Source organism: Python bivittatus, unplaced genomic scaffold (assembly GCF_059951505.1).
Source record: "Python bivittatus isolate LINGU-HERP-01145 unplaced genomic scaffold, Pbiv_v1 ctg000700_np1212, whole genome shotgun sequence".
Lineage (NCBI taxonomy): Eukaryota > Metazoa > Chordata > Lepidosauria > Squamata > Pythonidae > Python > Python bivittatus.
This window is the reverse complement of record NW_028277098.1, coordinates 7,418,156-7,435,237: the sequence shown is the minus strand read 5'-3', so window position 1 is coordinate 7,435,237 and position 17,082 is coordinate 7,418,156. Positions and strand designations below refer to the sequence as shown.

Genomic DNA, 17,082 nt, shown 5'->3' with positions numbered 1-17,082 from the left:
GACAGGACATAACAAGTAATTGCAGCTTAGCACATAAAATAATTTCTGGTATACATCCTTTTATCAAAGAAAATGTTCTTAACACATATCAGATGCCAAGATCCAAACTGGAAAATCTAAGGAGAGATCTTACATTGACACATACCTCCTTCCCCCAACACAAAATAATGGTAAGAAATGGTAGTTCTTTGAAGATACTGAGAATTTCATTAGACCCTTCTGAACTCTCCACATTCTCTACAAACGTAGTAATAATTCATCCAATTTGACAAAAATATAGGCATATCATTAAATTGTTACAAAACATTCTGGCTTTTTCATTTCCAGAATATTCCAGAAACAGGCTTAAAATGGACTTGTTATATAGAAAGCCAGAAAAAAGTAAAAGAAGTCATTTTATTACGTCTTACTCTCAAATTTCACCTACAGCTTCCATATCAAGATTTTTCTAAGACTTGGTGCTAGTTTTCACATATGAAAATAGTAACTTTAGAGCAGCACTCTGTAGAAATATGCATAACTAGGGTGTTAATGTAGTTTAGCAACTATTGTGTTTATGAAAACTATGTAAATTACATAACCAGCAGTATCATAACAACAAATCTCTGACAGCTGACACCAAGCACTCTCTTCAGTGGAATGGAGGAGTATAATTAGAGCTACAGAAAAATTACTTGCAAAAAAAAAAAGCCCATTAAAATTTTTTCAGCTGAAGTTTGTTTTTAAAATTCTCTGAAAAAGTTGGGAAATATGCAAGCTCATCCTGATTCAAGATTGTAGAGGGAGGGTTGCATAAATGCAAGGAAATTTATTATTGAAGCCAATTGGTCAATCAATTAATTTTACAATTTGGCAAAGGTAAAAGATTTGTACAGAAAATATTAGCATAGAAAATCTTGTTGATTTCTGGAAAATGAGATTCTGTTTAGCACCTATTTAGTATAAGGAGGAGAACAGAGGCAAGTCCCATTGTCATTTGTTTGGCCTCATGCAGTGTACTGGGGGCTGGTATTCTGCAGCAAGAAACCCTTTCTCTTGATTAGGCCAATGATCTGGTTTAGAGTTCTGATCATCCAATTTTGAAATTATGTGGAGTTCCTACAAACTCAAGGAGAAAAGGTTTTGCTCTGGAAAATTTCAGCCTCCAGCAAATGGAATTATCAGAGATAGCAGGATGATAACTGAATGTAGGTGAGGGAAGGAAATACTTGAATATTGCTATTACTTTTCATTTTAAGGAAGACATAACTCTGGTTGAATCATTGTATAACTGCAATTTGGGGTTGCTGTTTTTTTGAGATAGATAGATAGATAGATAGATAGATAGATAGATAGATAGATAGATAGATAGATAGATAGATAGATAGACAGACAGACAGACAGACAGACAGACAGACAGACAGACAGACAGACAGACAGACAGACAGACAGACTGACTGACTGACTGACTGACTGACTGACTGACTGACTGACTGACTGACTGACTGACTGACTGACTGACTATTTATTCATTTTTGGCCAGCTCTTTTATTTTTGCCTAAGATTATCAAACAAGTTGTTCTCACACAATTCCTTCCCCATCTGTCAGCAAATAATTTCATTAACCCATTTCAATTATGGCTTGGTGAAGATCATTCCACTGGACTGGGACTGACTTAGCTTATCAATGATTTGCAGTTCCTCAATGGCTCCAGTCTTACGTTTTCCATCACACATTTTAAGTTAAGCAGGAGAGTCTTTGCTCTCAGCCCTTCCCTTCATCTGAGGGTGCTCCTCATGGTTCAGTTCTAGGTCCCCCTTTGTATCCTTTGTCACTAGGTTTTCTGTTCCTTTTCATCAGTAACTAAAAATAACCATCATATTTATACCAACGACATCCAAATGTATTCTTCTGCTCCAGTCTGGGATGATGCACTGCAGTCTTCCCTCTACAACTACCTTACTGGGATTTCTAAATGGACCTGTTCCTTCTGCCTTAAACTCAATTCTGAGGAAACCAAACTACCGTTTTCCAACCTGGCTGACATTTCTTGTTTCTTTTATTTTCAGGATTGTCAGCTGCAGGCATCTTCTGTGGTACAATATTTTGGGAGTTCTAATTAATGGGAAACTTTATTTAAAGTTGATAAAACTACAAGTATTTGTAACGTACATCTTCTGAATTCATTTATTTCTTACTACTGAAATGGCTAAGAAGTTAGTTCATACCTGAAGTAGTTTTTTGTCTAGTTTTTGCAGTTCATTACACATCCCTTCATGATGCTGCTCTCCACCCTCTGGTTGGGTTTAGAATGGTCTGTGTAGTTTACGGACCTCTCCTGAGTCACCCCTCCTTTTTCTTTTCATCAGTCCTTTATGCAGGCTAGGTCTTCGGGAACATTACCAGTTTAAATTGCTGGTGCTGACAGGAGCATCCAATTCTTGAATAACCTGATTACAATTCATGATTCTGGGTGTTCACATACATGTAACCAGGGCTGCCCAGCTTTTCTTTGCATCAGAATAGCCATCTCATGTTTCTGAGCTTTTTCCCATCTAGCTCCTCCTCTTTGGAAGTGACTCCCCCTTCAGCTATACTTAGGTTCTGATCTTCTAAGACAGGGTTCCTCAACCTCAGCAACTTTAAGGTGGGTGGACTTCAACTCCCAGAATTCCCCAGCCAGCATGGGAGTTGAAGTCCACCCACCTTAAAGTTGCTGAGGTTGAGGAACCCTGTTCTAAGACTTAAAAATATTTCAAAATGCTTCTTTTTTCAGGACCTTTATGAAATTGAAAGAACTTTCCAGTGGCAGTATTTGATGCTAGTTAAAGTATGGTAGTGTCAGGATTAGATGTTTTAAATTGATTATGATACTGTTTTATTGTTTACATTGGTTTATGCAGTATTGCAAATTATACCTTTCTTTGTACTGTGCTTAAGTATAAGTGCATACTAAATAAAAATACCATTACTACTATTTGCATGTATAATCCATAAAAAGATAATAAATCAGTTAATGTTTAAGGAGCCACAACATTCTTTGTTGTTTCTGCTATAACAGACTGGAGCTACTAACTACCCCTTTGGAATCTGAACTCTCCAAATTTAAATATCTTCCACAGTCTCACAGGTGTGCAGTTTGGACAGTATCTTGTACTTTAGCTCTTTTTCTCTGGTAGCTTTCTAGTCATTTTTATTGTAATAGTAAAATTGGAAAATCACTGAAATGCTCATTAAAACTGCATTGTTTACTATACTTCTTTATATAGTGAATAATTACATAACAGGATATGCTGTGACAAGAATTAGCAGTTAGCAGTACACAAATTAATGGAGGATAAGGCTATCAATGGCTACTCATTGTGATGTCATCTTCAGAATCAGGCTGCATGCCTCAGCATATTGGAAGTCAACAAAAAAGGGAAATGTATAGCCCTTGAGTCTTGCTTTTGGGCATAAGGATTTGTTTAACTATTCTGGAAAGTAGATGCTAATGAGATATGGGTTTTACATTCTTTTAGATGTTCTTCCAGCTTCTCTAAATATGTTCCACTAACTTTGTTTCCTCATTGTTGCTTACCTCTTATATCCTCACTACTTCTTCCTGTTCAAATTTGTGCAAATACCCTGAATCTTCACATTCAGATCAAATGTTAGGTAGCTTTCAATAAAACAATGTTAGCTTGAGTATACATTTTTAATTCCACTGCTGGAGATATTCCCTTTTTTATAATCAAGTCAACATGATCTCTTACCTTGATTTTTTCCCTTCTTCTCACTCTCCTGAAGCTGCTCATCTCTGCCAGTTATTAAGGTTTGGAGCTCTGGCTTGGTAGATATGTTATTGTGATTATTGGAGGACAAAGCCAGATGTTTGGAGAGTATTCCTGGATTCTGCTGGCCATTATGCTCCTCCAGCCCAGATACACCCACATCCTGGAAACCACTAGAGGCAGCTGAAATTGATGGTTGGTTGGTTTTGTTTATATGCCCAGGATCCTGTTTGATCAACTTGTAGCTGCCTGTTAAAACAGTTCTCCTATAATTCATGGGGGAGGAGTGGACTTTTCCATTAATAGGGGGTGCTGGTATTAGATTCATTACATTGTAGCTGGTGGCCACCTGTTTTGTTTGCTGCTCGGCTTGACATAAATTATTGACTGGTCTGTTCATAGGATCTTCTACACCATCATGGGAAAGCAGCTGCTGAGAATAGATGGGAGATATGGGTTCCCTCAATTGGGCACCATGTACTCTTGTTTGTGCTTTGGCTTTGTCTTCCTTCGCCACTTGACACAGATCTACCAGTTGGTTGCTTCTGGAAACGGTGGTTTGGGTCACCTGATCTCTTACCTCAGAGTCCCCCTGCAAGCTGCAGTTGTTTGCTTCATCAGTATTTGACCCAATGTCCATTCTGCTTACGTTAGGAATGTTACCCCAGATAACTTCTTCACTAGTTTTGCAGCTGCCATTTTCCCAGTGCCTATCCCTGGTAACAGTATTGGCTTTCTTCTCTGAAGGATACAATGGCCTGGGGACACCAAGCCAATTTTTGATTCCAAATTGCTGACCACTGATGCCAGCTTCTTCACTGTCTGTCCTGTAGCTGTCTGATGTGTCAGTGGTACTGCCTAAAGCTGAGTCCACATCTTCAGTGCAAGTAACTTCCCCAATATATGTCTCCCTGATGCATTCTGTATAAACACGCTGCCGAGAAGGAAGGATCCACAATGGAGTCCCTTTGGGACCCAGAGACTTTGTTCGTGAGTTCTCCTGGGAAGCACCAAGCTCTTTGTTTCCATTAGTGTGAACAGCATCACTGCCTCCATGAAGGACATTAGCACTCTCATGCTTGCCATTCCCAGTTTGCTTGACTCTAGTGTCTGCTGAATCGTTGATATAAGACCCACAGGCACTACATTTCCTTTCTTTATTTTCCTGCAGAGGCTTCCCTTTTTCAGAGCACCCTCTGTTGCTCTGGTGAGTAAGCATTTTTGCTACCTGTCCCATGCTTTGATGTTCCCAGACAGGTTTGCTGACGTTACCATCTTTACGCTGGAGGTCACCATTTATATAGTCAGAAAGATCTGGTTTGGAGAGCAGTGGGCCCCGGCCAAGAGATAAGAGAACTGAATCTAAGGGCCGTTTCTGGCGTTGTTGCAGGCGTTCCAGATAACGAACCTCAGCATCCCTTGCAGATTCATCCTCAAAACGCACCCGAGAAGGAGATGGCCCTCGCTTTCTCTGCTGCCCACAGCTGGATTCTCCACTAGATGAATCACTCTGGTTTCCACTAGTATGGATATTTCTATCGTTCAAAGCAAAGTCTTTTGCATCTGCAGGAGAGAATCTACAAGTACCCCTAATGAACAAAAGAAAAGATTTTTTTTCTTACTTAGTGAAATTATCCACTTTGCTACCCTTTTCATCTATGTTCAAACCTTTAGCAGAAGCGCCATTTGTCTTAAGGGCCACCAATTGCAGCCTAATGAAGAACCAAGCGCTGTAATGTTGCTCAAGTCTTCTGTATCTAAACTTATTTGCATAAGTTGCATAAGTTGCATATTAAAAATTTGCAATATTTGCTTAATATGCATCTAGCTGCTTGTACAGTCATCAGATCATCAATAAGAGATCTAGCATTTTGTTACAACCGTAATATCGTAGGAAACTGCTGACCCAAATAACTGATTGGATCTGGAGCAGTCCTTGCATTCTGTAACTGTTTCCAATGGTCTCAATAGTGTGTAACAAATCAACAAGATGAATTTATACTTCTAAAATGAAGAACAGCATAGGATTGGAAAATGGCAGTGATGAGCTGCGGAAAGCAACTAAACAAGCAGTTGAAAGTGCTCTGAGGCAATATAAGACATAATAGAGTAATATCTGAGGTCAAAAACTAGTCCCAACCAGGGTCTCCCATTCAGCTGCAAACCAAGTTCAGATCTATTTATTTTTACAGGCAAAAGTAAATAATTATCAGGCTCTGGTAGAATAAATGTTACAGTGATGAAAGGGCAATGCTTGTGAATGCATTTAAAGTAGTTCATTTTACAACTATGTGTTGTAACTTGCTGGGTTCCACAATATTCCTTCCAGGAATTGAAGTGTTCTGTATATTTTTAAAGAAGGGGCCAAGATCCAGTGAGGGCTCTTACTGAAAAGCATGGAAGAAATGATTATTTTTGCCTACCCTCTTTCCCTTTTGCTAAAGAGAAATTAATGAAAGCACTCACCACATCTCTCTTTTGCAGGAATGTCCTTTGAGGAGAGTTCCATTTACAGAACTCAGGATCTGAGACAATGACTACTAATAAAATCTTTCTATACTTGCCACTGTCCCTTTAAGTAAAAGGATTGTTCCTTTCACTTGCACACCCAGTACTTAATTCATTCAATTACAGATAACAGTCAACATTTCACAAATATGCCAAATAAAATATAGACAGCTCAAAGAACAATCACTCAGATATAAAGTTGAGGTTACCAACTTCCTCCCTGCTGTTGCTAAATAGCACTCCTGTTATTTCTGATATTTCTGCACCAACTACCTACAGCATACATGGGTAGCCAAACACTTATTGCTCAATCCACATTTTATAAATAAGTGTGCACAGGATCACTTCATCTTGATGTATCACTAGCCTCTAAAGCATCTGCTTACCTCATCCTAACTTTCAGGAAACCTTTGCTCTTGAGCATTCATCATTGGCTTATTGCAACATGCTCTCCGTGGGGCTGATCTTGAAACTTCAAGGGATGCAAAATGCAGCAGCCCATAATCCAGTGGTTGAGAACCGCTACAGCAGAGCTACACCAATATTACATGTACTATGTTGGTTACCAGTTTGTTTCCAGATTCAATTCAAGAACCTGGTCATAACCTATAAAGCCCTACATGGCTTAGGTTCAGATTATTTACAGGATCATGTCGTCCAGAAGGAATCTACTCGATTCCATGCTTTGGATTCCCCTCAACAGATCGAGGAGAATAGATCTGGAAACCAGTCGTTTCACTAGCTGCCTTGTCATTGTAGAATATGCTGTTTCCTGAAATCCACATAGCCTCCATCTTCCGCAGATCTTTTTAAGAGCATTTGGAGATTAAGATATGCAATATGGATTATCTCTAATATTTGTTTTTGCCATTTCCTTATCTTTATATTATTGTGATAATTATGTTATGATGATTTTTTATGGTATTTGGATGTTAGCTGCCCAGAGTCTCTGGAGCTGAGTGAGATATAAGTGTAAGCAAATAAATAAATATTATTTATTTCGTTTGTGTTTGTAATAATTTCTGATGTGTTTGGTATGTGAGAAAGTTTGTGCATATCCTCTTCTAACGCTGAAAGAAAATTGAAGCACTAAAGCATACAAATATAAATATAAATATTTAAATAAATAATATAAATATAAATATAAATATAAATATAAATATAAATAAATAAATATAAAGTTCACCATACAAATAGCAATTTTTATTTATTGTCTAAATTGTCCCATTTTTTAAAAAAACTATGTTTTATAAAACTACCGTGGTATCTGAAAACATTTAACTCTTATGCATGCTCATCCTTATACATGTTATTGCAAAGGATATCAAACCACATGATAATGAATTCATTTCATTTGAATCTCACTCTGTTCCTTAATTATATCTGAATCAAATGTTTGTGTTTACTTTCACTGTTTCCTTCAGGTACATCATTTCTGGGCTCTGAAGCATATCTTTTTTATTCTTGCACAGCATTTCATTTGTAAGATAAAAACTTTAAATGGTTTACAGGTGCGAAGAACAAAGAGGCTGGAAAGCAGCTAGAACTGAACGGCATATACCGGAAAAATAACCCAAACCTTCTCTACTAGTTCCTCCCTGCTCATGCCAGTCAGGTCCAGATCCTCGAGCTATCACGCGGAAACAACTGAGCTTACCTCTTTTCTGGGGGGGCGGTAGGCAGGATGTTATGGCTGGCTCGGAGGGGGTTTGTCCTGGCCTTCATACGCGCCCTCTGCAGCAGCTGCTTGGCCTGTTCATGCCTGGGGCTCAGCTCCAGCTCCTGGTTAGGAACAAAGACCCTGCAGGAAAGGCAGCACGGGACAAAGAATGGCGGGTTGGGGGAAGGGGGAAGTAAGGATTAAGAGTGGTTTGACGGTGAGAGTGGCAACAACAGTTGTAGAGGCTGGATTTAGGGCTTCCACTGTAGCCTGACTTAAAATAGGTGGTACTTTTCTTGGCCAATATATTCTTAAGATTAGTGATCAGACATCAGACTAGCCAAAATATCAACAGTAAGATCAATGCCTAAAATTCATAAAATAAATATTAAGGCAGACATTCATTTATATAAAAGAGTAAAGGGATGCACATTATAGTAGAGTAAACAGCCTGTGCCCCATCCCATTATTCTAAGTAAAAAAGTAGAGGTAAAGATGGCCTGAAGATGGCTTTGACTCCTTATGACAGCATCTGTGCAGCTTTCCTGGCACTGTTTACAGAAATGGTCTGCTTTCTCCCCCTACCCACCCTTTTTTTTTTTTTCCCATCCCAGTCCCCCACCCAAATACTAACCAGGCTGATCCTGCTTTCCCTCTGAGATTAGCCAGAGTCAAGGAGAGTAGTCATGTTTTTAAACAGTGAGAGGGGGACTTCCAGCATTGGAATTCAGCTAATGGAGTAATGGTTGTAAACTGCTTCAGGATTTTTACAGCAAAAAATGGCATACATACATTTTAACTCAATAAACAAACTACTAAGGAGAACTTTACAAATTGTTCTGGGTAGAAATATTCTTTAGCAGGTATTTCACAGAGAGTACTGTATATCCCACAACAGACAACAGACAACAGACAACTGAACACAGTACATGATGCACTTCTGAGGTCTGGTGTCTCTTAAGAATATACACATAAAATAGTACATAAAACTGGGGAAAAAATGATTTACAGATAAATTGTAAAAGAGAACTTCTGAATCCTGCCTGCTTCCACATTTCAAAAAAGATATGACTTCTGTAACCAGCAAAATATAAACAACATAATCCAATATTTTCATTAAGGCAAATTACAATGTCTTTCTACAATTACAAATTACAGTAAGATCCTTCGTTCTTCATGGAATTAACTCCTCTCCTACCAATATTGCCTCAGCTTTTTGTTGTTCCTGACACATATAGAAGCTGATATTGCTGCTTCCTTAAACATTTGTCCTATAGTGGCTTGCTGTCTTATCGTGTGACCCATTTTTCTCCCCTAGTGAGCTTAGCAACACACACACACACACACAATCTTCACTATTATTTTAATCAGCTTCACTTCAGCTGATCTAAGCTTAACTCTTTCCTAGAATGTGCATTGCACATGGAGGCTAGTAATACACATTCAGCTTGTTTTTGCAGATCTCTTTCAGACATGAACAGATAAAGCATGCCCCAATGATGTCCAGCAACCCATTTGAAATATCATACTTCCTTTAAAATTCCTCAGACATTGAGCCTAAAGAAAAACGTCCAGTGAGTTACTTTATGCATCCAGGAGTGCCTGTTTATTTATGTGCATTTTTTAAAATATTTAGCCTTTCATTCAGCAGCTCAAGGTGGAATACATAGCTCTCCTATGATGTAGGTTGGGCTGAGAGAAAGAATAGCCCAAAGCTATGTAGTGGTATCTTCCAGAAGGCTAACTGGGTGGCAGACTTAGCCTTATCATCCCAAATAACATTATTCTGATAAAGCAAATTCTTTAGAAAATAAAGCACATAATGACATTTTCCCCAAAAACACTTTGTTTCAAGCACCTGTATCAAAGCTCTCTCTCTCTCTTTCAAAACACACACACACACGGGTCCAAATCATATTATGACTTGCTTTCTAGCCTCGTTTCCATTACACAGGATCCTACCTTCTTGAATTTACAGTTTCAGAAAGCTTTATTTTGTAGAGCCTACCCTTAGAATGATATATACAGTCCACCTTCCTCTTCTTAGGTTCTCAGACCAGAGACATATAGAAGTTACATACACCATGCCCTTGTTTTACGAGGTTTTATAGAAACCTTCCTTCTTGGATTTCTCCATTTTTACACATGGTATATACCCTGTGTGGTGTTTTACTTATGCTGATCACCAGGAGGCAGCATAGGACTGGTTTTGTCCTGACATGGGACTCATCAGGCATAGGTAGCCATAGATCTTTACATCTACCAAGAATCGAACTCATAGGCTGTTGTACTCTAGATTACTTCCTTGTAGGGATTCAAGAAAAGAGAAAGAAACAATCAAAGATCTCTCCAAATGTCTAGCCCATCTCTGCAGCACTGCACTGCTGATATGTATACTCTACTAACTTTGGGTTAAGGTGTTTGGGTTTTTTCCCAAAGAGGTAAGAAGAGCAAGCAATTGGGTCAAATTTTTGAAATTGTTTTCTATATGAAATGAATCTCCAGACCCCTTTTCTCCTCTCCTTTTTCTTTTTAAAAATATATTTGGATATTATTTTATTAGCTCTGTTTACCTCTCTTTATTTAGTTTGGCATTATTTATTTATTTAGTCATATTTCAAATTTGTCATCACCCATCTCACTACAGATAAATAAAATACTTTCTAAAGGTTTGTTATCTATTGAGCATTTGTGCATGTGTGTGCCTTCGAGTCAGTGTTGACTCCTGGTGACTGCCTGGACTAGTCCCTGCAGTTTTCTTGGCAAGATTTCAGAAGTGATTTGCCATGGCCTCCTTCCTGGGGCTGAGAGAGAGTGAGTGGCCCACGGTCTCCCAACTGGCTTTGTGCCTCAGAACGCCCAGTCTCCCAGTTTCTAGTCTGGTCCCTTAACTACTACAGCAAACTCAACATTTAGGATGAACTTTATATATAAAGTTAAATTTCAGAAATATTTTGGAATTGATCTCTCTGCCTTTTAAACTGAACATTTTCTTCTTTTCAAATGACCTATTTGATGACAGGTACAGTATGTTTGATTTGTATTTTGAATATATATTGCAGTTTCAATTTTTTATTTATATATATATATATATATATATATATATATAATACTTGCACACATATTCATACATGGGAACATGCTGACCTATTTGCTAAGAATTTCATGCATTTCTTCTGGATGACTTGGGAACATCTAAAATAAATATGTTTATGTTTATTACATATTAACTTCTAATCTGTACTCTTTTTGCGTCACTCTTTTTTTCCCTCTAGCCCTGCTCTGCCCTATTCACTCTTGAGTAGTGCCTATGGCATACCATGCAAAATAGAACATGACCTATGACTAGTGGTCACAGAATGTGACTACTACTAGCATTACAGGATGGGGCAAGTGATTAAATCCACTTTGCAATGTTGTGAAACAAGTACAAAAGGGCGAAGCTTGCACTGTAATAACATGACACAGGTCTTGTTATTCCTGCATCATTGTGTTTTGGAATGGACAACTATGCATAACTCTTCCCACAAAACGTTTGTTTCCTTCAGGCCTACAGAATGATTTATCATTAGAGTCGATGTAGCGTAATAACTCAGGAGGTCTTGATTCAAATTTTACTTTAGCCATAAACCAGTTATTGTGCCATTTGGCAAGCCATTACTTCTAGTCTCAGCCCTCCACAGCAATAATTTTTGGATAATGCTGACCTAGAGTGATATACAATATTACATACTGTACCTGAAAGCTCACGATTATCAAAGGCAATTTAAAGACTAAAATGGGCCTCCCAAATGAGGTCATTTATGCATTTTCATTGGTCCCCAGAGCTGGCAAAGCACCCACCTCAATCTTCAAGGTCCTCCCTGGACAACAGGAGAAATCTAGCATGCAGGTTGTGCAAATGTCATTCAGACTACATTTATTTATTCTGAATGAGGTTACCCTGGGTCACCACTGGCCAATACCCATCCTGTTCAGATGGTAAACTGTCAGCTGCAGATCACAGTATAATTTCTTATAGTACGGTCTCCAAGTCTATCCATCCAGAAATTTGAGCTAGGCCTGAGAGTGATCACCTACCTTTAGTATTAAAATGTAGTTCCCAAATGGTACCTCATGAATCTCTCTGAGGTACCATCCTAATGGAATCATTGAAATCCAGACCTGTGAGGTTAACATGGAATGGGCAAACCAGAGAAATGATAGTTAACAGGTATAATTCAACATTAGTAATTCCTTATTGCTATCCTAGAAAGTTGTGGGACCTCAAGCTTGAGGGAAGGCAGTGGCTTGGTATGACAAATCAAATCAATCTTTATTACAGTCATCAACCAGCATAATTGATATGACAAATTGGTATAGAATCTAAAAATCCCAAGGCAGCCAGCAGGACTATTTTAATAAGAGGTTATTTGACCAAAGATGCATAATAGCCAAAAAAGACCTGATTAATGCATTCCTCAGTCATAAAAAAGATCCTTCAAACAGCTCTAGCAGGGCTATAATGGAAATCCAAAAGAAATATGTCTTTTGAATAAAACAAAAGAAGTTGGCAACAACAGCAGGATGATATCAACTGATATAGGCTGTAAAAGCTGAAAGACTTCTCAATTTTCTGGCAATTCATCATGAACTACCAAGACACAAGCCTGTCTGGATTGGCTTGTTGAATGCCAGTGGATGCATGGGAATGATTTTTCCAAGCCTTATTTGATGCACCAGATTTATTTATTTATTTATTTATTTATTTATTTATTTATTTAATACAATTGGCCATTTGCCAATGACTGGGCAACTAATGAAGGCTAAAAACATCCAGAAAAGAAAAATGATAAAATAATGAAACATAATATGGTACAACTGGGCCAGGGACCAGATAATTCACATCATACAGTAGACTCATCTGATTTCCTGGTCCAGTGCCTGGGGGAAGAACCAGGTATGCAGGGCCTTCTTAAAGCACCTTGATCTATAACCAGAAATAGATTGGTAATCAGTGCAACTTGTGCAGTAGAGGTGTTATATGGTGAGAAGGAATGTTGACCTGTCCTTGAAAATGGGGAAGGAATGAACAAATTATTAAGGGAAGACTTTCAGAGAGGTGACTAAAGAATGAGTAATAGTGAGAAGTTCCCACAATCCAGGAATAGATTTGTGTAAAGGCCCTCCTAGCCACAGTTGCCAATTGGTTTTCCAGCAGGATCCAGAAATCTAGGAGAACTGCCAAATTGTGCATGAGTTCTGTTTGGGGTAGTCAACCCCATCCAGAATTAATGGGGAAAAGCAGCCCCCAAACCCATAGCACTTGGTCTTCCTAGAGTTGAATCTAAGCCAGTTCATCCCCATTCAGAGCCCCATAGCCACCAGGCACAGTGACAGAACACTGATGGCATCACTTGATCAGCCCAGAGTTGAGATGTAAACTGGGTATCAACAGCATACTGATAATATCTAACCCTATGTCATCAGATGACCTTGCCCAACAGCTTCATGTAGATGCTAATAGGAGCGGAGAGGGGGTTAAGCCCTCTACATTGTAAGGGCCTAGGGCTAGATCTCTTCCCCTTATCAATATCAAATGGAACCAACTCTGAAGAAGGAGAAGAATCACTTCAACAATTGTGCCTCCCCCTTTGCAATTCCTTAACTGGTACAAAAGGAAACATGATCAATAGTTATTGAAAGCTGCCAAGAGATAAAGAAGGGGCAGAGTGGATGCACTACCCCATCTCAAACTTGCCAAAGATTATATACCTGTGTGATCAAAGCCACCTCAATACTATATCCAGGCCTGAAGCCCAACTGAAAGGGGTCTAGATAAATCTGTTTCCCCAGGGTCCTCTGAAGTTGCAGCCCAATTCCATTCTCTGCAACCTTCCCACCAAAGGGACCATTGCCTCTTTAAGAGCCAGTGGACTGATCCCCTCACTTAAGACTGAATTTACCACCACTTGGAACCAAACAACCACATGTTTCCCAAGAAGCCTTAACCAACTAGGAGGGACATGGAGCTAATAAATAGGTGGCCATCCTCACAGCCTCAAGGACCCTATCTGTTTTCTTGAGACTTACAGACTCAATCTCTTCCTAAATAACCTGGCTAGACAGTGCCTCTGTTACCTCAAAAGGGTGTGCACAGTCAAAGTCCAACTGAGACCAGATCCAAGCAATTCTATCCACCAGATGGCTAGAAGAATTTTCACAGTGGCTGTGCAGATGCTTTTCAGATGAAGATGATGTTCTTTATCTGCAGATATCCCTATCTTATATGTATTATTATTTGTTCTTCAGTGTTGGCCTACAGCTTCACTAAAGCAAAGCAGTTGATTAATTAGCTAAAGTAGGGGAAAGTTTCTAATAACAATTATGTCCCAGGAAAATCAATTAAGATTACTATTGACTGGTGGGCCCCTAGTTCTTGCATCTGTATGAATCTATATTGACAATAGAGCGCATGACCCCAGAAGATTGGGATGTTGCAATAGTTGTCCCTACTTTCAAAAATGGAGATAAAAGCAAGCAGACAAATTATAGGCCCTTATATCTTCTAAATATTATTAGCAAATTATATGCACGGTATTTATGCCGGAAGTTCTGGATATATAAGTATATGGGGCTCAAGTGGGACTTGGTTCCAGTTTCACTTCCCATGAAAATGTGCAACCTGGCTTTCTAAGAACCGTTTTTCTGACCCCAGGTTGTGTTCAGAATGCAGCCCTGAAACTGGAGATAGAACTGCTTAGAATAGAGGCCAGAATTTGGGAAGCAATTCTATTCATCTAGCTTAGCTGTTTATTTATTTAAATAATTTATATGGCCACCCATCTCACAACAGTGACTGTGGGCGGTGAACGAAGATTAAAAACAACAGCTACAAACAATGACTCATGACACCCAAGGTAAACAATACATCCCAATCATAAAAAACTACATCATCAGCAGAGCTTGCCTAACCTCCTGGCCCAAAAACCTGGGGAAACAGCCATGTTTTCAGGGCCTTACAAAAGGCTAACAGGGTTAGGGCCATCCAAATCTCAGAGAGGACAGATGTTGCCACAGAGAAAGCATGACTCCTGGCTCCAACAAGATCACATTGTTTGCTAGAGAGGCTCCTACAGAGCTGATTTCAGAAAACACAAGGGACAATTATAGACCTAAATGATTGGTGAATATTATAAGTAAACTGTGTTCTTTTGGGCTTGTCACCTGAGTTTTTCCTAATATCTGGGCTGGATAAGGCCAAAGAAATAATTAAGCAATGGATCAGTGCTGCTGAGCTTACTTTTGATGGGCCTTCTTGCAAGCTCTTTAATGCTTTCCACTCAGCAATCCTGGAGTGTAGATTCAGAAAAATTCCATTTTTACAGAGGTTATGCCCGTTTGGCTCAAGCAAAATTGAATTCAGGAGCATGTTTTTCTATGCTGCATATTTTATTCTAATCCAAGAGAAAGACTACTTCAGTGGCTTTTTAAAAAATTGTCCAATCAAACTAAGACATTTTATATAGGTTATTTTATATGAGACAAAATCCCAAAGTTATCTATCATGTTACCAAATTCTACTACCTATTGATGAGGATATGCCATCAGAAGCTCACCATTATAAAACAGGATAGCTAATCTGGATATGTTGATAATCTAGATATGTTGATATGATTTGGGTACAATTGGATACTAATGTTTCTCTTTATCTGTACTATTACTGAGTCTGGTCTATGACCATAATACAATTTTGTTGTTATTGCTGAATTATCATATAAGGTTGTTACTAAAACTGCATTTAAAGTGCTTTGTAAAGTCTTAAATAAAATGTTCAAAGTCGAAGTATTGCTTAGTCTAATCAACTAAAAACATCTAGATTTAAAAGGGAGAAGATATATATGTATATATTTTGTTGGAAAGTTTGCTCAGTTCTTCAAGTATAAAAATCCAAGATATGGAAAATATTTAAAGCAACATATTAATAAATTCAAGATGGATGGATGGATGCATGGATAGACAGCAAGATATGTATGAATTATATCACTTTGGAGCTGCGTTTGATTTGACATATGATGATATATTAGAAAAATTATTTCAGTTCAAATATTCTATACACTTTTCCTAGAAATGGATGCTAAGTATTTGTGACATTGCATGTCCCATTTTTCAGAATACTACCCCTTTGAAATTGTTTATATTCCACACAAACCTCTTATCATGTTCACAAATTTGCTATGAAAGTCAGCTACAGAAGTATCATCTTGAGATAGTAGATTAAACTCATCCACAAATCTACCCCAATGTTCTCGTCTTCCAACTTTATTTGCCAAATTCAGAAAATGTGCCTATACACACCTGAAGTGCTCCTAAAAACTCCCTCCTTATCCTGATTTTTGTTGTTGTTTCTTAGTTTAAAAACATTAAATGGGAAACTGGTATGTTACAAAGCAAAATATCAACCCCTAACATCATCTTCATTTACAGAAAGGCTATGGGCTCTACCTAGGTTCCTTAAACATTGCTAAAATGCATAATCAGTGGATGGCTGCAATTCAGTGCTTAGTTTGGAAGTGATCCTACCTGTCCAGAATAAAAAGACTGAAATAATCTGGGATGGCACAGGACATCCTAAGGAGCTAGATGCCATTCATGAAAAGGCAACTTTAGTAGTTCACAGTGATGCTGGTATTTTGTGCCTGCCATGCATATGTGGACGCTGTTCTGAAAGCATATCCACAATACGGCCTCAACATTCTGTGCATGCTTTCCAGTCTCAAAACTTTGCCTGCTGCCGTTCTATAGTGCTACTTTGCAAACATTTTTGATTATTTAGCTCTCAATTAGTTCAGTTCAGTCAATTCATTACAGTCTTAGACCAGTACAAGCAATGTGTCCATGAGTGCTCTGTGAGTACTTATAAATCTATCATAAGAGACAGTAAATAAAATTTAAGACAAAAGTAAAATACATCTATAAAACAACCTACTAGAATCTGTGAGTGAAGTCCAAAAGGAGTAATCTATGTCTAGGTTATAAGGTAGTATCTAAAATTACAGTATATAAAATGTGGTAATATCTAAATTTACAAAAATATGATGTATCTAAAATTTACATAAATGTTATATGTAAAATTACCCCCCAAAATGATAATATCTAAGACTACATAAAATACATCTGTG

At 38.2% G+C, this 17,082-nt stretch overlaps 1 protein-coding gene across 1 annotated transcript in view; it reads right to left on the bottom strand.

Moving 5' to 3' along the window:
- KIAA1614 (KIAA1614 ortholog) overlaps positions 1-17,082 on the bottom strand; it is a 37,042-nt gene that overhangs the window by 12,535 nt on the left and 7,425 nt on the right. The window contains exons 4-5 of the mRNA XM_015890222.3: positions 7,919-8,062; positions 3,736-5,342 (exon numbers count right to left, since the gene is read on the bottom strand). Coding sequence (XP_015745708.2) covers positions 3,736-5,342; positions 7,919-8,062 — 1,751 coding nt within the window. The remainder of the gene's footprint in view (positions 1-3,735; positions 5,343-7,918; positions 8,063-17,082) is intronic.